This window comes from Sus scrofa, chromosome 1 (genome assembly GCF_054392235.1).
Source record: "Sus scrofa isolate SSC_HxYL_T2T_F1_AM1 chromosome 1, Sscrofa_HxYL_maternal_Yorkshire_Landrace_v2.0, whole genome shotgun sequence".
Classification (NCBI taxonomy): domain Eukaryota; kingdom Metazoa; phylum Chordata; class Mammalia; order Artiodactyla; family Suidae; genus Sus; species Sus scrofa.
The window spans coordinates 57,605,812-57,631,334 of NC_139383.1; the positions used below are offsets into that span (position 1 = coordinate 57,605,812).

Sequence of the window (25,523 nt, forward strand, 5' to 3'; positions counted from 1 at the left end):
CACTGTACCCATCACTTGCTACTTGCGTTTTTCATTCATCAGTGGATATGACTGGTCAATATATATGTAATTCCCAAGTTCTTTGTGCATGAATTTACATATATGTGTGTGTATATATATAGGTGCGAATGTGAGATTTTACATAAATTAGATATACATGACGTTGTGTAAGTTTGTGTATGGTCTTCAGTTTTTTTTCCCTGCCTCCCTCCCTTCCTTCCCTGTCTCCATAATGTACCCACTCTGTTGCTACATCCTGAGTCTTCTGCCCACCCACTCTGCAGTGAACTCTTCTGGGGCTCACTCTTTATGCCCTGAAGCCACGGTCTGCAGCTCTTAATCATCTAAATTCTGTGTTGCTACTCAGGGGTAGTGGTAGGTATCAAACAGGAATTTGATAAACATTAATATTACGAATGCAACTGCATTTAACTAAAGCTGTATCAAATAACCTCTATCTGGTTACTTTTGGAGGAAACAAAAGCTGCAGTGAAACAACCCAAGAATTCCCTAAGTGTTCTATAAAAAGATATTGTACCTGTGGATCCTAAAAGGCTCTCAACTGGGGCTGTGTGGCCAGTGCTCAGCATTAAGGAGCAATGTGGAGGGTTTATCCAGATAACCAAGACCTACTGGTACTGAGGTAACAAAATTTGGCTGCATGTGAAAATGCTAAAATGTGAGATGAGTCTGGAGAGCTTACGTTCATAAAAAACCAAGGCTTTCTTGCAAAGAAAAACCCCACTTTTCTGTTTTAGCATCAAATATCTTAAGAAGTGTCCACAGGGGGCAACTAGACAGGCACAGAACAAAGAGAAAATCAAGAGCCAGAATGAGCCACATGGGGTCACTGAAAGAATGTGGAAGTGGATGGCTGTGAGGAGCCAGAAGAAGGAAGGATGGTTTGGGGCTTCTGCTTGAGGGACTGTGCAAAGAAGGGAGCCCCTAATAGGGACCGAGGGAAGAGGACTGTATCTGGGGAGGGGAATGCGCAGGGCCAGTCCTGGGCACTGAGGTCTGAAGCACCTGTGAAGCGCCTGAGGCTCATTCAGATAAAGATGTTGTGGAGGCAGCTTGACAAGTGGGTCAGGAGACAGAGCTGGTCAGGGAGACTGGGGACCATTCAGAGGTCAGGTGGGCAGAGTGAGAGCCCTGAGAGGAGCCAGCTCTAGAGGCAGGAAGAGCAAAAGGATATGGGAAGGCACCTTTGCAGAAGAAAGGCCGGAGGTGGAGCCAAGGGAGGGGAGGGCCAGCAAGACCCCAGTGGAGTCAGTCTCCATGACAGAACATGGGCTCCATGAGGCCAGGACACTTCTCCTGTCTTGCTCACTGGCACAGGGCGGGTGCTCCAATAATACTTCTGGGTAAGTAAAGAATGAGTGACCTCGGTGAGAGGAATGACAGAGAAGTGAGGGGTCAGGAGACAAATTGCTGGGAGATCAGAATTACTGTCTCCAACAGCCAGACAGTTTACTCCAGGCATATATCAGACTTCGCAGGATACCCAGGGTCTTTGCTGGATTACCTGTTCTAATCAAAAATGTGGTGGTCAATACAACTTGAGAAATAATTGGTCTAAGTACGAAAAGGATACAGACAGTAAATCAGAGTTCTCCTCCTGTAGAATATGAATTTTAAAAGTTTACATGCAATTCCTACACCGATTCCCAGCTCCCGACCCCGCAGCCTCTGATGACTTGTCCTGTGCAGGACAACTCCACCCGTGCTTGGTGGATGAGGTATCATAACCACACACCATTAGCTAGGAAGTAAAATCTCCATGAGGACAGGAGAGGCTGCCCTTATCTGAGGCCCCCGGTATAACAGAGGTTATCAGCACAGATCATCCTGGTCCGGCCCCAGCTCTGGCATGCCCTAGCTTGGGAGTCCCTTCCCTTTTGGGGCCTCCATTTCCTCCTCCGTTTTTTTTTCCAAAAGAAAGGCCTGAACATGTAAATCTCACTGGGTACTGGAGATGAGCAACATATAAACGTAAATAATTTGAAAAGTGTAAAAGGTTACACACGAATACAATACTGTTATTGGGATGATGCCTGATTAAAGTACCTAGCATATGGAGTTCCCTTGTGGCACAGCAGATTAAGGATCTGTCACTGTAGCAGCTTGGGTGGCTGCTGTGGCATGGGTTTGAACCTTGGCCTGGGAATTTCCACATGCAGTGGGGTGCAGCCAGGAAAAAAACTACCCAGCATATGAGATACTAGTCAGTAAAACACTTGCAGATCGTATGTACTTTGTGTAAGATGCCAGAGCAACAAGCAGCCCACAAGGTGTTCCCAATCCAAAGTCATAAACCACACAGGGAAATCTTGGTGGTAAAGAGCAAAGACTCTGCAATCAGATGGCCAGGGTTCAAATCCCAGTCCTGACATTTTCTGAAACTTTGGACAGGTTACCTCCCTGCTTCCTGCCTCAGTTTCCTCATCTGTACAATGAGAAGAGATGCGGTAAGCTTTAGAGGACATCAGCATTGCAGAGCCACTATAAGAGTAGCGGACACCTGGTGAGCCAAGAGTGAGCGATTTACACTCAACAACACTCCTCCCCTCCATCAACATATATATGTCTAATGTGTGTATATTGTGCTTGGCACTGGAGGGGTTAAAAAAAACCCAGATTCGATATTACTTAGACTCTACAATTGCAGCCATGAGCATGGATGCAGACGTGGGGCTCTCCTGGGTTCAAATACCCATGTATTTACTGGCTCTGTGATCTTGGGAAGTCACTTGATCTCCTGTGACTCTTGTCATTGCCTCCAAAATGAGGGTTACACAATAATGCTACCTCAGGCTGTTGTTTCAGCACTCACAGAACCAATACCTGCCAGGTATTTAGAACTTGGCACGTGTTAAGTGTTGGATGTGGTCACTATAAGGATGTTGGTCCTGGTGATGCAACAACCAGCATCTTACAGTCTGCGAGTCATGGTCTTAGTACCAGGCAGGGAGTCCTGAGCGGAGGACACAGGTCACTCAGTGTCGTCTTCTAAAAAAATGAGGCAAATCCCCATTAGCCTCATGGCGTTGCTGTGAAGATTAAACAAGATGACAGCTGTGCAGCACAGGGTCCAGCACTGGATGAATGACCACTCCAGGCTTTCTTGGTAGACGCTGAGGAGCTGATTCTAAACTTTATATGAAAATGTGAGGAATCTAGGAAAGCCAAAGCAATTTTGAAGAACAAAGTTGGATGACTTTGCTCATTGATTTCTAGACTTATCAACTGCAGTAATTAAGGCAGATGGTATTGGTATAAAGGACAAAGAGATCAAAAGAATAGAATAGGGAATCCAGAAATGGACCTACACATGTAGTCAACCAATTTTTGACAACAGTGCCAAGGCAACTTAATAGGGGAAAATAGCCTTTTCCACAAATGGTGCTTGAGCAATTAGACATCTCTGTGCAAAGAAAGTGAATTATTGTATATATATTAACTCAAAATAGATCATAGACCTAACTGTAGGAACAAAAAATATAATAATCCTAGAAGAAAAGGAGATAAACTCTTTGTGATTTCATATGATGTTCAGTTTTACCTTTCAGTTTGGCTAGGCCACAGTGCCCAGATATTTGATCAAATATTATTTTTCTAGATGTTTCTGTGAAGGCTTTTTTTTTTAAGATCAGCATTTAAATCAGGAGACTAGAGGGGAGAAATAGGTGAGGGAGGGAGATTAAGAGGTACAGACTTCCAGTTAAAAAATAAGTGAGTCATGGGTATGAAGTATGTAGCATGGGGAATGTAGTCAGTAACTAAGTAATTTCTTTGTGTGGTAATAGATGGTGACTAGACTTATGTGGTGATCTCGAGTAACAGGGACTAACATAGTGTACGTCAATTATACTTTAAAAATAACTCAGAAAAGGCCGTCAGATTTGTGGCTACAGATTTGTGGATGGAGGAGGAATTGAAGGAAGGCGGTCAGATAGTGCAAACTTCTAGTACTAGGGATATAACGAGCAATATGATAAATCCAGTTAACACCACTGTATGTTACACATGAAAGTTGTTGAGAGAGTGACTCCTAAGAGTTCTCATCGCAAGGAAAAAATTTTTTTTCTATTTCTTTCATTTTGTATCTACAAGCAATGATGATGTTCACTAAGCTTACTGTGGGCATCATTCTGTGATGCCCACATGACAAGTCAGATCATTACGCTGTACACCTTAAACTCACACAGTGCTGTATGTCAAGTTTATCTTAGTGAGACTGGAAGAAGAAAAATCAGGCTTTGAACGAGGCAGATAATCCTCCCTAAGAAGGGTCAGCTTCATCCAGTTGGTTGAAGGTCTTTCGAGGAAGACTGATCACCTGTGAGGAACAGAGAATTCTGCCTCCAGGCAGCCTTCACTTTGGGCCAGAACATCAATTCTTCCCGAGGTCTCCAGTCTGCCTGTCTACCCTGCAGAACTAGGCCAAGCCTTCACAATTGGCATTAAAATAAACCTCCGGCAGCCAAGCTGCTGAATTGATGACCATCATTGGGGTATGCTATTTAGTAACAGACAAGAGTAATAAGCTACCAATAGAGGAGACAACATGAATGAATTTGAAAGCATTATACATGTAATGTCAGACAGAAGGCCACACACAATGTGATTCCCTTTATATGACTTTCGAGAAGCCAAAACTATAGGAACAGAAAACAGATAAGTGATTGCTAGGGGTCCAGGGATGGTAGAGATTGAACAAAAACACACACACACAGAAACCAAACAAACGAAATAGATGGGGGTTTTGGGGAGAAAATGATAATCCCTATTTTGTTTTTATAAAACTGGTGGTTTTATATGAATCTCTATATTCATCCGAATACATCAAACTGAATACTTAAAAACGGTGAATTTTAATGAATGCAAGTAACACCTTGATTTAAGGAAAAATAGCTGATCTAAATATAATAATTGTTATAGATAAGGAAATAAACTTAAGGAGAGTCAATCACTTTGTCCTAGCCTAGTCAATCACTTTGTCACTTTCAGAGAGGGGGAGGTTTCTTCTCACCCCACACCCAGATTCTTTTGGTTGGTCTAATAATTAAATTGACATAAAATAGATTAATAGGAGAAGAAACAATTTAATTCATACACATGTAGATCTCCTAGAAATGCCCTCCCCAGGTGACCAAAATATGTTGTTTATATATCATTTTTTAGACAAAGGAATAGTTACTTGTGAAGATTTAAAAAAAAACAAAGGGGCTTGTGCTCTGGGTAGCAGACTCAGAAGAAGTTTGCTTATACGGCTTTCTTAGCCTTGAATTCTCTTAACTCTGGTGGTAGGGATGCTTTCCATCCTTCTTGCTTATAGGGAGGATGCCTTCACATGGGAGAGTTATATCCTACTTTTAGAGGAAAAAGGGATCCACTCAAAGTGTCGTGGGAATTTTTTGCTGCACCCATGGCATGCAGAAGTTCCTGGGCCAGGGATCGAACCTGTACCACAGCAGCAACCCAAGCCACCACAGCAGCAACCCAAGCCACTGCAGTGAAAATGCCAGATCCTTAACCTCCTGAGCCATCAGGGATCTCCCAGAGTGTTTTTAAAATATATTTTTCCTCACCACTGTTTCTCAAGTATCTTCAATTCAAAATAACCAATATACCATTGAGGCATGTTTTGTGTGGCCTGCCCTGGGCCCCAGCACACTTGTAGGTTGTTTGTGGGCTCTTGTTACTATGCTCCAATGAATATAAACTTTAAACTTTAAATTTCTTTTTTTTTTTTGTCTTTTTAGGGCTACACCCGCAGCATATGGAGGTTCCCAGGCGAGGGGTCTAATCAGAGCTGTAACCTCCAGCCTACGCCAGAGCCACAGCAACACAGGATCCGAGCCGCATCTGCGACCTACACCACAACTCACGGCAATGCCGGATCCTTAACCCACTGAGAGAGGCCAGGAATTGAACCTGCCACTAATGGTTCCTAGTCAGATTTGGTTCCACTGTCCCATGATGGGAACCCCTAAACTTTAAACTTTTAAAAAAAAGAAATGCCAAGGGTTTGACTGTAGTAAGGGTTTGATGGTAGTAACGTAATTTTCCCAAGCATGACCCTTGATCGTGTCTGCAGAAATGAGGAATAGGTGGGTCTGGTAGATACTTTCCAGCAGCCACTCCCAAGAGAAGGCTGAAGGTCGATAAATGATGTACATTCATGGTCTCAAGAAATGCAGCCGGAACAGCGGAAAGCATAGATCTTTTTTGTCATCGTTCATTTGCTTTGGTTTTGATTCTGTGGGAGTGTGTTTAACATTAGGGCTTAGTGGGATGGGATGGGTCTGAACTTCTTTGCCAAGCTTTTGGTTTGTAGTCCTTTCCCGAAAGCTGTCAGTCCCGAGAGGCAGCTAGTGGGAGAAATAGACACGTACAAGGTCGGGTGGTCGGGTGAAGTGTTCACTTGAGAGAATGTGTTGCTTCTTCTAGAAAACTCCATACAGTTGTTTAAAAACATAGGAAAAAATTAAAAAATTTTGAACAGATAATACATTCACATGGTTCTAAAACAGAAGGTATGATACATGTATAAATCTGTCTCCCACACTGTCTCCCATCCGCTGTCTCTTTTTTGTGTTTTTAGGGCTGCACCCCCCAGCATTTGGAGGTTCCCAGGCCAGGGGTCTAATCAGAGCTTTAGCCACTGGCCTACATCACAGCCACAGCAACACCAGATCTGAGCTGCGTCTGTGACCTACACCACAGCTCAAGGCAATGCTGGATCCTTAACCCACTGAGGAAGGCCAGGGATTGAACCCGAAACCTCATGGATACTAGTCGGGTTTGTTTCCACTGCGCCACGATGGGAACTCCCCGCTGTGTCTCTTTCTGAAGGCAGCCTGTGTTACCTGTTTCTTGTGTGTGTTCCCTGAGATAGTTCATGCATGTATGTGCGCATAGATAGATCTGTGTATTCCCATGAATTATTTCTATATGAATTGCAGGATACTATTCATATCCTTCTTCCTTTGCTTTGTTCAGTGAACCATAATTGGCTTAACCTGGCCCCTACTGATAGCCATTCAGATTATGTTCATCTCCTGCTCTTAGGAATTAGGCTGCAGCGGCCGACCTCGTCCTGAGGTCTTACTGCACAGTGTGGTTCTGTCCCTGGGACAGATTTCTCTTAAGTGGCACTGATGGGGAAGGGCATATTTGCCCTTGTCATTTTCACAGCTAGAGCAGAATTGCTCCGCATTGAGCTTGTGCCTGTGTGCCCTCCCCCAGCGGAGGGAGAGGGGCCTGTGAGCCCTGACCTTTAGGTCCCCTATGACCAGCACTACACTGGCTGTTCCCTCCTCCCTCTTCTCCTGGCCCTTCCTCCGAAATTATCCTGCCTGTCTCACCTCCTGGCCAGGAGCTCCCTGCAATGGCTCTGTTGGGTCTTTGTTCCCCGCCCCTTCAGCATGGGTTCACAGTTTTTTCTTTTTCACCTGCTCTGGGTTGTGTCTAGTGCCAGCCTCCTGGGAGTCAGGGAGAAAAGCAGGGGGTTGGCAGTGGGAGGGCAGTGGCGGGGGTTTACACACCTCTCCCCCTCTTTCTCATCCTCCACTCACAGCCGGAAAGTAGGGTCCCCCCCAAGGTGGCCTGTGACTTCACATCTCACACCCAGTAGCCCCCCTGAAGGAGGGGCTCACCCTCCTGAGGGAGGGGCTACTGTAGTCTCACCCCCTGAGTAGTCTCACCCCCTGAGGGAGGGCTGCACCTGCTCAGGGCTGACACAGCCCCCCACCCCTGGTCCTGCTCCAGGCTCTTGGATCCACACACTTCAAAGGGGCACTGAGAGCGTACAGTTCCGTGTCAGGCTAAACAAAATCTGCTTTTTGTTTTGCAATAGCTAGAAGAATTGCCCTGTGGGAAGAAAATCTCAACAGGGAAAGCTCAGCCCTTTATCAGTGATCATCAGAAATTATCAGGGAGTAGTTCCCTGGTGGCCTAGCAGTTAAGGATCCAGCATTGTTAATGCTGTGGCACAGTTTCCATCCCTGGTCTGGGAACTTCCACATGCTGCGGGTGCAGCCGAAAAAGAAATGATCAGGGAAACTTGACATGTGACGGTAATTCTGAGCAACTGTTGTAAAACGAATGTGTTCAGATTTTATTTAACTAATCAGTGAGGGAACCAGTAAGATGTTGTGACTGGTTAAAAAGAGAATGCAAAGAATTGCAAATATGCAGACCTCAGGAAAGCAGAAATATATTTGCTTATTAGCTATAAAACTGGGGGATAAACACTGCATGTGCTCGATGCCGGTGGTTGGCATCATCCTCAGTGTTCTCAGACGAGCTGTGAAACACCTCAAAGACAAGGACACAACCAGGATAGGACCCAGAACTGCACTGGGCCTGAAACAGGACACCTAGTCATTGCTTCTTTTACCCATTTGATACTTTTATTCTGTTTAAAATTCTTTTATTTTTAAAAATTATGGTAAAATATACATAACACAGAATTGACCACTTTAATAGCCTTGTTGAAGTGTTCAGGTCAGTGGAATTAAGTACATTCATCTGTTGGTGCAGCCCTCAGCCCCATCCATCTCCAGAATGCATCTTCCCAATTGGAAACTCTGTGCCCGTTAAACACTTCCTTCCATTCTCCCCTCGCCTGGTCCCTGCAACCACAACTCCACTATCTGTCTCTGTGACTTTGTCACCCATTTAAAAACCTCCCAATCCGTCCTTACCAAGACTAGAGGCAGCAAATCCCATTCACCATCTCTATGACCCTGGCCAAGTGATTAGCCTCCTTGAACCTTGGTTTCCTGTTTGTAAAGCCAGCCTAACCCCACCTCAGAGATTGCTGTGAGGATCGAATGAGGTATTCCGTGCAGAGTGTTGGTACAGTGGAATGAGCTCTGCGGATGGTAGTTTTTATCATAATTGCTGTTTCCCTGTGAGTCTGTGGTCCCCAGAGGCACAGACATTCTGTACGTAGGTTAGCGATTCTCAGTGTTGACCACACGTGTGATCACATGGAGAGCCTTAAAACATACTGATGCCCAGGTTCTCATTTGAGTGGGGTTTGGCGGGGGGATGGGGGTGCGGTTCAGAGCCCCAGGTGACTCTGGTGAGCAACCAGGTGGGAACCCGCTCACTGATCCAGGTGTTTCTTCCCCGACCCTGGAGCCCCCGCGTATGTGGCAGGGCAACCCTCTGTGGTTAGAGGCCTGGAATTCATGGTGCTCTGTGTGGAAGACCACGAAGTAGTATTCTCAATGCAGTAAGGCAAGCTAGAAACAAGCTTACCTGCAGGAAATTCACAGAGCAGGGGAAGGCAAATGCATGCCATGAATTGTGTAGCTCGCCTGAGACGTGCATGGAAAGCTATTGGGTCAGTATTAGGAGAGACTCCGTGAGTGTTGACTTATGATGATGAGGGTGTTAGTTAGGCAGGCAGCCCAGTAACTAGTAGTTCCAGCAAAGACAGGGGCACCCCCCACCCAGTGCTCTTCTGAGGAAGGAGAGGGGTCCTCTCAGACAGAGAGGGCAGTGTAACAAATGCACTTTTTACTGAACAGAAACAGACTCACAGAGATAGAACACTTTTGTGGTTGCCAAGGAGGGGGGGTATGGGTGGGGTGGATTGGCAGTTGGGGTTAGCAGGTGCAAACTAGTACATACGGGATGGATGAGCAACGAGGTCCTGCTATAGCACTGGGAGCTATATTTGATAGCTAGTGATAAATCATAATGGAAAAGAAAAAAAAGAACTGGTGTAGTGTGTCAGACTACATCCCTGCCTGGGCCTGAGGGAAGCTGTGCTATAACTGAGAAGAGCAGGCTTCGAAACATCAGGAATGGATTCTCATCAGCCACTCAAGCACCTCAGGAGAGGAGGCATTTGAGGCTGCTGTTGGAACAGGAGTCTCGAGGTCTGCCTTGGGTCGCTCAGCTGCTCTCTCACTGCCTCTGGGGAGTCCTGGGAGGGTTGCCTTGACCTGCGGGGCCTCTTCTGTTGCCCTCTTGCTGTGTGCAGTGGTGTTCAGTGGTGGGGAAGGTAGGCCCTCTTTCCCCAGCTCCACCCAGAGGCCTATTCAGCACCTGGGTGTTCACACAGCAAATCCTCTGCATTCCCTATCCCAGTGGACTGTTTGTGCAGTTTGTCCTCTGTTGCCTTAGCAGTCAGCACTGAAAATGTAAGCCTCGGAGTTCCCTTGTGGCACAGCAGGTTGAGAATCTAGTGGTGTCACTGTAGCAGCCTGGGTCATTGCTATGGCGAGGGTTGGCTCCCTGGTCTGGGAATGTTCATATGCTGAGGGTGCAGCCAAAAAGGGAGGGAGGAAAGGAAAAAGAGGAAGGGGAGCCTCAAGCTGCACAGCTGGCTATTTTATAATCCAGATTAATGTGTTGGTAACACCCCCTAAAGCCATGTATTTGATAGGCCCAAACCATACTCAGGAGAGATTACAATGTCACAGCACAGGCAGGTGTCAGCATTTTAAAATCCTCCCTTAAATACCTATATCTTTCCTGAATTTCGGAGTGCATTGGAGGATCACTGGTTTCCAGGCCAGAAATTGGCCTGTTGTAAGACTTTCAAAGTGCTGGCACCTAATCCATGAGATTAGCTCTGAGATTGTTATAAAATGAGGAAGCTGGAGAGGAAAAGAGCTTTAGAAGCTGTTGAATTGCCCACTTGGGCCTCTGCTCAGATCCCAGTGCAGATGGTCTGTTGGTAGATTCTCTATTAGTTTTCTTCTTTCTCTTTCTTACTTTTAAGCTATGACTTCGGTTTCAGAAAATAAATGAAGCCAGGGATTTGTTTGGAGACTGAAAATTCTTTCTGAGCAGGCCTCCTGGTTTGTTTCCAGTGAGAATTGGCTGTTGTTGTGTTTGAGTTGTTATAAACCAAGGATATAAACTAAAATGGGTGAGTAGGTGGCAACTGTGCCTGGTCTCCTTATAGCCTGTGTTTCCATCAAATAGAGCCATGTATAAAGATTATACACCATGAGCAAGTGAAATTTATTCCAAGTATGCAAAGCTGATTGTATATCAATCAGTATAATCCCGTATCAATAGATGTCTTAGTCTGCCCAGGCTGCCATGGCCTGGATGGCTTAAACAGCAAGCATTTATTTCTCACAATTCTAGAGGCTAGGAAGTCCAAGATAAAGGTGCTAGTAGACTTGGTTCCTGGTGAGGAGGAACCTGGCCACAGATAGCCTCCTTCCATCGTGGACTATTATTTAGCCTTAAAAAGGAATGGGGGCATTCCTGATGGTGGCTCGGTAGGTTAAGAACCTGACTAGTATCCATGAGGATATGGGTTTGATCCCTGGCCTTGCTTAGTGGGTTAAGTATCTGGCATTGCCACAGCTGAAGCATAGGTCACAGATGCAGCTCGGGTCTGGCGTTGCTGTGGCTGTGGTGTAGGCCAGCAGCTGCAACTCCGATTCGACCCTAGCTTGGGAATTTCCATATGCTGCAGGTGCGGCCATAAAAAGAAAAGAAAAAAAAATGGAATTCTGAGACATGCTACAATATGGATGAACCTTGAAAACATTATGCTAAGTGAAATGAAAGACACTAAAGGACAAATATTGCATGATTCTACTTAAATGAGGCACCTAGAATAGGCAAATTTAGAAACGAAAAGTAGGACAGAGGTTAGCCAGGGCTGGAGAAGGGGAGCATTACTGTTTAATGGATACGGATACAGAGTTTTGTTTGGGATAAGTAAAGGTGATAGAATTCAGAGCTCCCATTGTGGCTCAGTGGGTTATAAACCTGACATTGTGTCTGAGAGGACGCAGGTTTGATCCCTGGCCTCACTCAGTGGGTTATTAACCCGACATCATGTCTGTGAGGATGCGGGTTTGACCCCTGGCCTCACCCAGGGGATGAAAAGATCCGGCATTGCCGTAAGTTGCAGCTTGGTTCCCAGATGTGGCTTGGTTGCTATGTTGCCTTTGTTTAGGCCTGCAGCTCTGATTTGACCTCTAGTCTGGGAACTTACATATGTTGCAGGTCAGCCCTAAGAAAGAAAGGAAGGAAGGAAGGAAGGAAAAGAAAAAGTTCTGGAACTGAATAATGGTGATTGTTCCACAGCATTGTGAATATACTTAATGCCAGGCACTGAGTTATACACTAAAAAGTGGTTAAAATGATAAATTTTACGTATATTTTACCATAATAAAAAATTTTAATTCACCAAAGAAGCATCAAACTTAAATAGTCTACCATAGAAAATATTAAAAGTGGGATTAAAGATGCAACATTTTAAAAAGTGCTAAGGCCAAATTTCACAGCCCTGTTGTGTATTTTAACAAAAACCCAAATCCAGTATTATTTAAACTGTTGTAAAGCATAAAACAAAACAGAAAGCTGGATTTGTGTTATGAAACCATTGCAACCATAATACCAAAACCAGGTGAATGTAAGTGTGAGAGAGAGAGATAGTACAAGAACTAGAGACTGATCTCATGTATGAATTAGAAACAAAAATTTTTAATAACCTTACTTAAGAGGATACAGCATTTATCAGAATAGTACAATGTGACCAATAGAGTTTGATGCAGGAATGCAAGGATGGTTCCATAATTCATTATACCAACAAATTAAAAGGAAAAAAACCATGTGATTATATTAACAGTCGTGAAAAGGCAGTGATTCCTAATTTAAAAAATCAGGAAATAAGAGAGGACAGTTCTTACCTCCCAACCATAGTTTACTAGGCGTTGAGCCACCATGCTTTGCTCTGTTACTATGTCAGCCTATTGAAAATGTAGTCTGAGCTACCTGTGAGGAGCATGGAGGCCCTTAACTGATACCTTCCAACCTGGGAATAGATATACCATAGGAACTGAGGGGATTCTTGACAGCCAATTAAGTTGCTTGAGATATTTTGGTCATTCTTGTTGGTGGACCTTTCTAGAAGCATGCCCAACCCTGACGGTTTGTGCATCATCTCAAAAGGAATTTTCTTATTAATTAAGCCATTATATTTGAATAATTGAGCCCTAACCATACACATTTTATTTTTTTGTCTTTTTAGGCCTGCACCCAAGGCATATGGAGGTTCCCAGCTGTAGCTGCCGGCCTATGCCAGAGCCACAGCAACGCCAGATCCAAGTCGAGTCTGTGACCTACACCATAGCTCATGGCAACACTGGATACTTAGCCCACTAAATGAGGACAGGGATTGAACCCACAACCTCATGGTTCGTAGTTGGATTCATTTCTGCTCCCCCTAACTGTACATATTTTAAATCACCTCTCCAAATTATTTATGATTTCAGTCCCTCCCCAAGGTAAGACTTAGAGCATTACAAAGCTTTTTGGCACAGAAAACCAGCCCTTTTAAAAGGAAGGACTGTTATCTTATAGGACAATCCCAGTACCCCTGCCCATGTGTGACTGGACTGTTGACCCCCAGTGCAAGAATTTTATATCTGCCCCCATTACATTTTGTCTTGTTAAAATTAGCCTGTTCTTCTCAGCTGAGATTGTCTTGGGTCTTGATTTCTGTCGTCCAAAGACTTTACTCCCCTTGGTGCTTCTTGTCACCTGCAGTCTGATTAAGATGTGATGTGCCACTCATCCAAGTAGACAGGTAGACGAAATATATTTCCGAAATGGAAAGAAAGTTCTGAAGGCTTTTTAAACTATAATTTTTTAATGTAAAGTTTTCTTTTCTCACTTTTATCCATGGTGCTTCTTCTTTGCCCATTTTTCCCTGAATGTCTTCATAACTTTATTTTCTTTGAATCATAAGCTTGACAAGGTCTATGAAGTTTTGGACCCAAATCCACACCATTACAAACAATTGCAGCTCCAGAGCTACTGTGCATTAAGGGGACCCTGGGAACACCTGAGAAAGTTTGTGGGGAATCTCCTACAATTTAAAATCTAAATGACAGACCAAGTGGCCAGGATTCCAGCTATCATTTATTTGGCCACAAATAAGATTTGAGCTCTTGAAAATCCTTGTCCCTCTGGTAACTTTACTATCCTCGTCCAAATTAAACTCTCAAAGACCCTTTTCCACCCGAATATTATGTTGTTTCTAAAATATGTGCCACTCTAACTTTACTAATGTTACAACTTTCTTCCTACCTCTGTCTCATTTCCTTAATGCTACAGGTGATATAGACAAACTTTACTCATCTCAACCAAAACTGCATCCTTGTCTGTTGTTTTTCTCATGGTCTGAAGAAAGGACACACTGTCATTGTGAAAGTATGGCACTCGTTCAGGTTATACCAAAATTCTTCCTGTTAAACCGTTTCCTCTCATGTGGGTCACATCTCTGCAGCTGCCCTTCTTGTTACAACCCCGAGTTAAGATGGTTAGATTGTTTTTTATTTCTTCTAGCTAATGAGTCTCAGTTCCTTTGGCCTCTTCTTGCCCCGTGTGTCTGTGTGAACTTGAGCAGAAGCATATCACTTTGTTCTAGGCATAGCTAAGCACTGGGCCCTTTCTTCTCACTTCTCTACTCCAAGGGCGGGGACCAGGGGTCATTTGAGAACCTCAAGCCACAGGAACAAGCTTGGAAAGACTCTTTCTTCATACAGACTCCCAAGTGCCTGGGAGTTCTAAGCCATGGCCCTGGTCACTCATTCCTCCAGCCAGGACCTGGAGGTTGGGACACAGCTCCTCTCTCCTGCTTCAGTGTCTCTGATGCTCTGAGAAATGAGAAGACCCCTCCATGGGGCTCGGTCTCTTCTGAGAGAGGTCTCTCCAATATAAACATCTCAGCCAGCCTGGAGCGGCCAGTAAGAAGGGTTAAATACCACATCTGAACATGGGGAGGAACGAGACCCCTCCACTTCCTTTCAAGGTGTACTTTAAGCTGGTTACCTTTGACTGGGCTTCCTTGTCTACCTCAGTGGTGGGAGAGCCTTAGCCCAACAGGAGACCTCCTCCTGGCAGGTTCCCTGACAGAGCCCCGGCCCCTCCAGCTGGGCGTTAGCCTCTCCCAAGAAAGTAGCACGGGCTTCTCATTCTGAGTGCCTTTTATGACTAAGTTCCAGGTCACCGGCTGGAATGGGAGTTGCTCTGATGTTCCCAGGCAGCATCCCATAGGAAATTGGACCCCACATCAGCCCAGAGTCAACTTGCCTCCAGTCGTTCACAGAGTCACAATCCCGCCCTCTCAGAGGTCACGGCCTAGTTGGAAGGAGGCTCAAAGCAGACTTGGTGGTTTCCTGAGGGGAGCTGAAGTGCAGAGACACCCTGGGAACATTTCTTCTTGGAGAACTGAAGGTGTAGTTTGAAAAAGGGTAGGTGTTCCCAGTAGAGGAGGCCCTTCCAGAGAGACGTGGACACTCAGACCCTTGGTCTGTATCTCAAAAGTGGAAGTGGCTCAGCGGGTCAGACCCAGGTGATCCGAGATCCAGCTCTTTGCTCATCTCTGTGCGGTGGAAGATGCCTCGCTGGTCCCTAAGGCCAAGGTGTGGGAGTGTCATGGAGGGAAGGCAGCAGTTGGGGTGTCTTTGGGGTGTGGGCTGAGAGCCTTCAGAGGGAAGGGAAACCCATGATGGTTGGTGGATGTTACTCATCCTATTTCAAGCCTTCGGGGTGGATAGTGGAGACTGTTCCTCTTTCACAGACAAGAAAACGGGCTTAGGAGAGTGTCCTGCACAAAATCCCACAGGAGGTCTTAGTCAGAGCTGGGATGTGGACTAGGCTTGTCGGGCTCCGGTGCCTCTGGCCTTTCCTTTCTCCATAGAGGGGACTCTCTGCTGACCATGGATTATGAAGGTGCCTTCTGTCCAAGGCCAGCTTCTCAGTAACTTCCAGATTCTGAAGTGCCCTCCTGGATGTGACTTGGTTTGAACCACATCAGTGTTTCCTTCTCCTGCCCTCTTGATTGTTTTGTGTCTCGTGGGCAAACCCTTCACCTCCTTGGGGCTCAGCTTCCAGCAGAACTATCTGGTTGCTGACAGGGAGGTTCCTCAGGCTCCCCTGACCCGACACCCAGTTACTCCTCAGCCTGTGGCCTCCTTCCCAGCTTCTCTTTGGGCAGCGCCTCTGATCACGGTCTGTACTTTCCAGCTGCTCGGAAACCCTTGTTCCCACCCTCCTGTCAGCCTTCCTCAAGCACGCGTGTTTTTCTCCTTGCAAACGTGATGGGCTTCTCCGTGTTTCAGAATGCCCTAGAAACTTCGTGAAGGTCACGCATCTGATGTCCTGGACAAGGACACAGGACAGCTGGAGCCCGGGAACCAGGCCCAGTCAGTGGAACCAGGCTGTTTAGCTCCGTCTGATCAGCTGTGGACATTTTGTCTGAGGAATCAAGGTTAAGTATCGCGCTGAGCACAATCTCCAGCCGGGGAAGGTCATGCCTTCGTCTCATCTCAGATGTTGCCTTTTTATGAAGGCTTTTTATAGCCCACTTTCTTGGGAGAAACTTTTTTCTTAATTAAGAATTCTAATTTTAAAGTGAGCTGTGACCTCTTTCCAGAATCATTCTGATGCTTTGATTGCATTTCATGGGTTGAAATTAAGATCCTTTATTGTCTGTCTCTGTTTTCTTCCAAGGCTAGTTACCCGTGGCAAACTGACACCTTATCGACATCATACACGGGTTTATCCTGCTAGGATATCAGTAAAGATCTTTGGGAAGTTTTAGTAAGATGCGAAAAAGGACTGGGGCCATGTGAGACCCGTATTCCTCCAGAAGTGTTTCAGCACAGAGTGTGGGCCGCGGTTGTGTGCTGTTTGGAGCAGTTTTTCACAATAAACTCGAGGGATAAAACAAAGGGAACATAATGTCTCCTTCAGAAGGTGGAGAATTCGGAGTTTGGCAAGGTTAATTCTCCAGACAGAAGCTGGTTTACATTGAAGAGTGTTATTCTTGGTGTCACCCTCAGTGTCACACGCGGGAGCCTGCTTGCAGGGAACAGTTGTCTCTGTCTCTGTGACCCAAAACAGGGCTGATAAGCCTACTCAGGTGCATGGGAGATGTGCACACGCTTGTATTCTGCAACCCCTAGGAACAACCTGGCACCCATCAGTGGGAAAATGAACGATATGCCCATATTTTTTAAAAACTCAAAAATATAATTTTGGACCAGGAGTTCAACTGTGGCACACTGGGACGGGTGGCATCTCTGCAGCGCTAGGACGCAGGTTTGATCCCTGGCCTGAACAGTGGGTTAAAAGGATCCGGTGATGCCGCAGCTGTGGCATAGATCACAACAGAGGCTTGGATCTGATCCCTGGCCCAGGAACTCCATATGCTTCAGGGCAGCAAAGAAAAAAAAAGGAAAATTTAAAAAAAATTTTTTTTAAATAAAAATGTTGGACCAAAAAAGTGCCAAACGTTATTGTACAGTTTATTGCCACTTATCTGAGGTTTGAAGACAAGCAATGTTTTTCTATTGTGAATGGCTATAAATATATAATAAAGTGTAATAAAAGGCAGAGGAATGACAAATAGCAAGTTCGAGTGGTTGCTTCAGTGTTGGATAGAAATGAGATCTGGGAGGAGTTTTCAAGGAATGGCTATGGCTTCTCTAATTTTCTCTTGAAGTGATTGATGGGTAATATGTACTTTTAAAAATACCCTTAATATTTTTGAATCATTGAGCTCTTAAGTTTAAATTTTGTTTTTCAAATAAGGAGAACCTGTTCCAGTGGTTTGCCCAGCAGTTTCAGTTTGAGGAATTACTAACCACAGCTCTGGGGCTGATTAGTCTGACCTTTGTTTCTTTCCCACCTCCTGCCCCGTCAGATTCAACGCGGCCACCTGACCATCCCTAACTATCCAGTGCGGAAATAAGAGAAGACACAAACCCCCTCAAACTTTCCCATTTCCTAATGGGATGAGTAGAAATTAAATCTGCACATTTCGAGCGTATTTTGTTATTGATCACAATGCCAATAGCCACGTTTAACCGAGACAGACTTGAGTCCTGGGTAAATCTGTAGGAATCTCCTGCCAGACCAAGGGGGAGTAGGTAGTGCCACTGTGCAGACCTTGCTCTAGACCCCCACCCCCAGGGAAGTGTTGTGACGTCTTGGTCTAAAATCAGTGTTTGCTCTGTGTCCACAGCATGGCCGGACCGCCCTGCATCTCGCTGCCAATAAGGGCCATCTCTCTGTGGTCCAGATCTTGCTGAAGGCTGGCTGTGACCTTGATGTCCAGGATGATGTGAGTAGAAGCCATCATTCTATCAGGGGATGGTTATTAAGGGGGCTTGTATGCCTAGAATCCCACAGGGTGTAACTAGCTATGGGGAGGAGGGGCAGAAGTTGATGCTTTCCAGAATATTTTAGCATATCTTGGTGGGAAGAACTTCCTCTTGACCTGCTCTGGGACCAAGTTCAATTCTAAGAGTGTGAACTAGTTTTCGTGTCATGGTTCTTATCTTGTATTATTATTTCCTATCTAGTATTATTCAAGTGCAGAGCCTCCAAGGGCATTTTGTCTGTGTCCTGTCTCAGTATGAAGGAGCACACATGCACACACACACACACACACACACAAGTGACTGTGGGTAAGTGACTTGCTGAAAATATGTCATTGATCAAGCAAGAAACAATGGGGCTTAAAAACGGTTTTTTCCTTATCTTGCTTTCTCTTACTCAGTGTACATTTAGTTAAAAAAGACCTATTTGAAGAAAAGAACAGGGCACTGATCTCATGTAGTCGGAGAAAAAGGAAGCCTCCAGAAAGAGTTTACTCTTTCTATGCCATGATTAAGACTCATTCTTTGAGTTAGTCAAATTATCTAGCAAGAGATTCCAGTTGGGTCTTTGCGGTCAAGTGTCCATTCCAGAGTAAATCAGCAGTGGCTGGCATGGGGTCATATAGTACATAGGGTGGCCCAGTTGGGTGTTGGGGAGGGTGGATTCTCTAAGAACAGGATGTAGAAAAGATTATGTAAATTTTCTTCCACTGAGCTATTAGGAAAGGGTCCTCATGATAATGTGATTGGAAATCATTTTCGGAAACTTTCTAATTCTGTTTCTAACACTAATTTGAGAAGTTGGACTCTGGGAAGCAAGAACTTTTGTGAGGAACACAGAATTTTGGAGAGTTTATACTCATAACCCCTTCCAGATTCACTTTAATTACTGTGGTTCAGAGTGTTGCCAAATTTCAGATCCTCAGATGTGCTAGAGTGTGGGTTACTAAAGTGCTTCTAGTTTTCTTTGGGTCTCTCTGTAATGTCCTAAAATTTGGCAAACACATGAATGAGAAGGACAGCATTGACAAAGAAATAACTAAATATGTCATTGTTTTATACATGGGCAGAAGGCTATCTGTGTCATTCATAAATTTCTGGTTATATTTGGAATCTGTTGGCTCATCAAGGATTTTTTTTTTTCCCCAAAAGATGCTGATTTAGCTTTAAGCTGTTGATTTCTACCTTGGGGTCAGAATACTTTTTTCTTTCCTTGCTGCAGCCACCATAACACACCTGATTATGTTTTATCCTTGAGTGACCAAAAGTACAGGGAGAGAGAAGAGATTTTGACCACAGGAAAGGCAGGGCCTTGAGTTGCTGGTGGAGATATGCTGGGATGCATCTGGTCTTCTCTGCAATGGTGAAAGCCCTGTGGCAAGGCTGCAATGCCAGGCTCGCTAACCCATCCCAACCCAGCACTTCTGCCTCAGGTCCTGAGCTCTGCATATCACTGTGTTCTCCCAAAGCAGAAGCCATGTTGGCTTTCTAGGACTAGATGAGAAGTAGCACGGTCAGGAGTTCTCACAGGGTAGCCCGAGGGGAACATGTCAGCAGAAGGAAAGCCAGCTCTACTTTTAGAGAGGAACACTGTCTTCCATGTACTGGAATTATGTATTTTTTTGCATCTTTCCCTTGCTTTACACCATGTGTACATTGCTTCTCCCAGACAGCTTAAAACAAAACAGACACAGAGCAACAAAGCAGTGTAAAAACAGGTGGGAACGGGGAAGATAGAATTGACCTTTACCTGTTGTGATGTAATGCATTTTCCAGAATATGGTTCATATGTGTCTTCTATACATTACTAGGCCTGTTGATCAGCCTTGAAACTCATGCAGGAATTGGAGGAAGAAAACCCTTTATGGGTCTTCTTGAAAGAAGCTTGGAAAAAGTATTGGGGAAAAGAAATCATTTCAGAAGTTACCTGTCTGGGGAGTTCCCGTTATGGCAAAGCAGAAATGAATCCAACTAGCAACCATGGGGACGCTGGTTTGAGCCCTGGCCTTGCTCAGTGGGTTAAGGATCCAGCGTTGCCGTGAGCTCTGGTGTAGGTCACAGGCACGGCTTGGATCTGGCATTGCTGTGACTGTGGTGTAGGCTGGCAGCTGCAGCTCCGATTTGACCCCTAGCCTGGGAACTTCCATATGCCATGGGTGTGGTCCTAAAAAGCAAAAAGCAAAAAAAAAAAAAAGTTACCTCTTTGGGGTGATGGGTTGCAGTAGAAAATGTTGATGTTATAAGGAATTTACTCCTAACTTCATGTTCTACAGATACTGTTCTTTATGTCACGGTAAAGACTGAGAATTAGTTGAAGAATGACCTCCAGTGCCCTGGAGTGGGATTATTATGAATTTGAACCTGTGGAAACCAGTTCTTTAGTATATGCAACTCCAGGGGCAAGTTCCCTCTTGCTTCCGGCCAACCCTGTCAACCCTGTCAACTCTCATTGGAGCTCTAATGCCATCTCTGATTGGTCAATGAGCAATCACACAGACCCCACCTCAGAAATAGTCCAGGACCCCATGGCCATGGTAAAAGCCACGAAGGAAGAAAAAAATAAGAAAAACCAGAGAAGAAAGGCTAGGAAGAACCCTAGAAGATCAGAGAGAGAAAAAGAGGTCAGCAATTGCTTTGTGCACTTGCCCTGTCTTGAGCCTCCTTGCAGTATGTCTGCCTGTGCCACCTGCAGGGCTTCCTCCTGAAGAGGTTCGTGTGCTACCCTCGCATGACTCAGGGCTTCCTCCACAAGCTTGGCTTTGGAATCTGCCCACACTGTGCTCACTCTTTTTCACCATGTAGGAGAGTCCACTAAAATATTTCAGAACAAAGATTTAGACCTCAGAGGTTGCAAACCTCTTAAAATGCCAAGGTAGGGAGTTCCTGTCATGGTTAACGAATCCGACTAGGAACCATGAGGTTGCGGGTTCGGTCCCTGCCCTTGCTCAGTGGGTTGAGGATCTGGCGCTGCCGTGAGCTGTAGTGTAGGTTGCAGACATGACTCAGATCCTGCGTTGCTGTGGCTCTGGTGTAGGCTGGTGGCTACAGCTCCGATTGGACCTCTAGCCTGGGAACCTCCATATGCTACAGGAGCAGCCCTAGAAAAGACAAAAAAAAAAAAAAAAAAAAAAAAAGCCAAAGTAAGAAACACTGATGTCTTAGAGAAATGGAGAGCTGGTTGTGCACTTTGCTAACAGTCAGTTTGCAGTCACTTTAGAACATGACCTGCGTGTTCCGAATCCAAGTGCCAAACTGCAGAGTTGCTGGCTCTTCAAGTTTTCAGCTGCAGCCTTTTCCTTCTGCTTCTTTGAAGTTAACCACGCAACAAAGACTTCTCAGGTGCCTCTACTGGCCGAGGCAGTGTGTTAAAGCACTTAGCTTGATGACACCATGAAGAGGCAGCCCCATTCCACTGAGGCACCTGATCTTTCTTAAGGCCTGTCTTAAGGGTAATTGACCTCACAGGTTGGAAACAGCTTGGGGTGAGTGGGAAAAGCCTTGACAAACTTCAGTTCTGGCCCATCCATGCTACCCTGAATTAGCTGGTTTTCCTAGGCTAGGCACAAACTACACTGGGCTTTAGTTTTTTAATCAATAAAATGAGAGAATTAGATGCCTTGGCCCTTGGAGCGTAGTAGAGGGGCAATAAACACTCGTTGAATAAGTAATGAATAAGGAGTTCTACCATGGCTCAGCAGAAACGAATCCTACTAGTATCCATGAGGATGCAGGTTCAATCCCTGGCCTCTCTCAGTGGGTGCCATACTTTTCCCAGCTTTTCTCCTCCCAAAGTTTCAGAATTTTATGGTTGATATTTCAATCATATAGAAATAAAAATTAGGAGTTCCCGTCGTGGCGCAGTGGTTAACGAATCCGACTAGGAACCATGAGGTTGCGGGTTCGATCCCTGCCCTTGCTCAGTGGGTTAACGATCTGGCGTTGCCATGAGCTGTGGTGTAGGTTGCAGACACGGCTCGGATCCTGCGTTGCTGTGGCTCTGGCGTAGGCCGGCCACAGCCCGATTAGACCCCTAGCCTGGGAACCTCCATATGCCACAGGAGCAGCCCAAGAAATAGCAAAAAGACAAAAAAAAAAGAAAATTATGTCAAAGTTGCTGCCTAGGTCTGAAAATAAATATGTAATGATGACACATTTTGGTTCTTTTCTGTATCATATTTCAAAGGCAAAATATTTCCAAAGTTTTAGTTTTATAGGAGGAAGGGTTGGTTTGCAGGTAATTGGCCCTGTTTCAGTTGAGGGTCTCAGGTGTTTGCTTGGTTGTGTCTGGGAAGAGTAGCTCTCAGCTGGCCTGAGGTGGCCCATAGCTCACGTATTTCATTCTCTCGGCCTTTCATGCTCCCCTTGGTAACTTCAGGGTGGCTGGGTTTTATGCCCCAGAGAAAGTGTCTCACCCAGAGCCCCACCACGTGGCCTGAGCATAGGTAACAGTCCCACTCAGGGACCACTTGGGGGTGGGGAAAGGCTGGCTTTGTCCTTCACAGCCGTGTTTAACCCACACACAAGGCAAAGTCTCAGGCTTTGAGCAGGTCTGTGACTGAGGCGTGGGAAGAGGGAGGGGATGCTATAGCCTGGAGACGAGGGGGTGCAGGGAAAGGGGACACATGAGTCACCTGTGCCAGGTGGCTAAGGACGCTGGTGTTCTCACCACAGCTTCATGCAGTCTTGAGTTTTGCCCATCCATAGGAAACTTTACTTTTAAAAGGGCTGAACCAGAAGTTCGATTTAGCTTCCTGCACTGAGCTAGAGTTTCACAAAGGAAAGTTATCTCCAGGGAAACAAATACAGGAGATTTATGCTAAAAGCAAGTAATAAATAACGGTGACATTGTAGCCCTAAAGCTGTCTCAGCTCATGACTTCGTGGCAGCTTGTGAAACACGATGAAGTGTTTGACCTAAAGTCAGGCTTGGGTTAGACTGTGCGATGACTTACCGGCAAGAGTGTTGGACACGACCCACTCTTTATGCAGAGCATGGACAGACTGCTAATGAATGGTTGTGCAAAAAAGTTCTGATCAGGCCAAGGCGGGCTAGTTAGAGTGCCGGCAGTTTGTGGGACTATTAGAAGGCCGCTACCCATCAGAAACCTGACCAAGTTGGTATTTACCATGAACAAGTGGGCTGCAGTCTCACTCTTGTTGCTGAGAACAGGACATTGTCTTTCTCATCAGATCAGTAACAAAAAATTGCACTTGAGGAGTTCCTGGTGTGGCGCAGTGGGTTAGTGATCTGGCTTGTTTCTGTGGTGTTGCCAGTTCCATCCTGGGCCCAGCGCAGTGGTTAAGAATCCAGCATTGCTGCAGCTGCAGTGTAGGCTCTGATTCAATCCCTGGTCTGGGAACTTTCATATTCTGTGGGTGCAGGAAAAAAAAATTGCACTTGAAGTCCATTTTGGGAAAATTCATCACCGTGCTGATAGAGAAGCAGGCGGTCTTAGAAATTCTTACAGAAGTTAAAACTTTTGGGCCATTTTTCATGATTACTTGTTTGAAGAGGATGTGTAATGGCTTTGCACACCTTGCGATCCAGAGGCCATGTTCTTCTTTTGACTTCATGGCACACAGAAAGTGTCCTTTTTTTTTTTTTGGCCACAGCATGCAGCAGCCTAATGTGGGGTCTCAGTTCCCAGACCAGGGATTGAACCGAGGCCACATCAGTGAAAGCACCAAGTCCCAACTGCTAGACCACAGGAACTCCCAGAAAGTGTCCTCTTTGAGTAAGGGGTCTGGGGAAGGTGGACAAGAAGAAATGCAAGTCTAAACCTGATTTATAATGGGAATAAACACAGGATGTAGGATGCCGCCAGGAGGGTTGGTGAAGGTATGCTGTGGATGGTGGGTGGAATCATGTAATGCGGCTGGAGGTCCTGACCCCATCTCTGCAGAAACGCTATAGATGCTATAAAGAACAGTGAGAAAAGGTTCTGAGATGCAGACAGCCACATGGTATGCACAGCTTAGACTTTTATTTATTTTTGTTTGTTTGTTTTTGTTTTTTTGTTTTGTTTTGTTTTTTGTCTTTTTGCCATTTCTTGGGCCACTCCCGCGGCATATGGAGGTTCCCAGGCTAGGGGTCGAATCACAGCTATAGCCGCTGGCCTACGCCAGAGCCACAGCAGCGCGGGATCTGAGCCGAGTCTGCGACCTACACCACAGCTCACGGCAACGCCGGATCGTTAACCCACTGAGCAAGGGCAGGGATCGAACCTACAACCTCATGGTTCCTAGTCAGATTCGTTAACCACTGCGCCACCACAGGAACTCCTGTACAGCTTAGACTTTTAATAAATGGAATAAAGTTAGAGAGTATTTCAATGTATAAGGAAGAAAATAAAGATCATTGCCCCTCATGCATTTTTATTTTCTTTTTCCTTGCTTTTTTTTTTTTTTTTTTTTTTTTTTTTTTTTTTGCTTTTTGGGGCCTCACCCGTGGCATATGAAAGTTCCCAGGCTAGGGGTCGAATCTGAGCTGTAGCTGCTGGCCTACGCCACAGCCATAGCAATTCGGGATCCAGGCCGCATCTGTGACCTACACCACAGCTCATGGCAATCCCGGATCTTAACCCACTGAGCGAGGCCAGGGATTGAACCTGCATCCTCATGGATCCTAGTTGGATTCATTAACTGCTGAGCCACAAAGGGGACTTCCAACCTCATGGACTTTTAAAAGGAGATTTAAAAAGAAATTTTAAGAATGTGAATTTGGTTTTTAAATGAGATTAAGTGTGTTTGTTTTTCTCATGATAAAATAAACATAACATAAAATTAACCATTTTAACCATTTTTAAGTGTATATTTTGTGGCATGAAGTACATTCACGGTGTTATGCCACCATCACTGCCATCCATCTCCAGAACTTTTTTTTTGGATTAAGTGCTTTTAAAGTGCATTGTCATTTGTTACAGATTCCAGGGAGGCTAGTAAGTATAATCAGCATTTGATTAAGGCTGTTTATAGGTAACAGGGCATCCCTCTTTAAAAAAATCTCCATGTTTTCTGTCTTTTAATCCTCTTTCCTCTTGGGTTAAGGACTAGAGGTGCCCTGGGGTAGGTCCTTTGCCCCCCAGTGCTCCACAAAGAAACTCTTTATGCACAACTCTTGCCAACCAAATCTTAGACCCCAAGAAGGGAAGGGAGGGGCTTTGGGGCTCATCCATCCCCTCCTTTCACAGGTAAAGAACCTGAGGCCCAGCAAGGTGACAGATGTCTCCCAAGGCCAACACACAGCTCCTGACCCCTTTCCCCAGGCCCCTGCTTTCCCACCAGGAATTTCCCACACTGTTCACCCATTTCCCCTTTAAGCCTGCACCCCAGGACGGACTTGATTTCCTGAGAGCCTGCG

General features: G+C 45.3%; 1 protein-coding gene across 27 annotated transcripts in view; it reads left to right on the plus strand.

Annotated features, from left to right (window-relative positions):
- ANKRD6 (ankyrin repeat domain 6) overlaps positions 1-25,523 on the plus strand; it is a 208,621-nt gene that overhangs the window by 152,019 nt on the left and 31,079 nt on the right. For 22 of the 27 annotated variants that reach the window (XR_014805855.1, XR_014805857.1, XR_014805856.1 and 19 more), the window contains exon 3: positions 18,029-18,127. Coding sequence is in view for 22 of the 27 variants with exons in the window: in XM_021089991.2 (XP_020945650.1) it covers positions 18,029-18,127 (99 nt within the window). In the remaining 5 variants the exon portion in view is untranslated. Of the gene's footprint in view, positions 1-18,028; positions 18,128-20,437; positions 20,786-25,523 lie in introns of those variants that run through there. The other 5 variants (XM_021089988.2, XM_084960127.1, XM_084960165.1 and 2 more) reach the window with 1 other exon arrangement.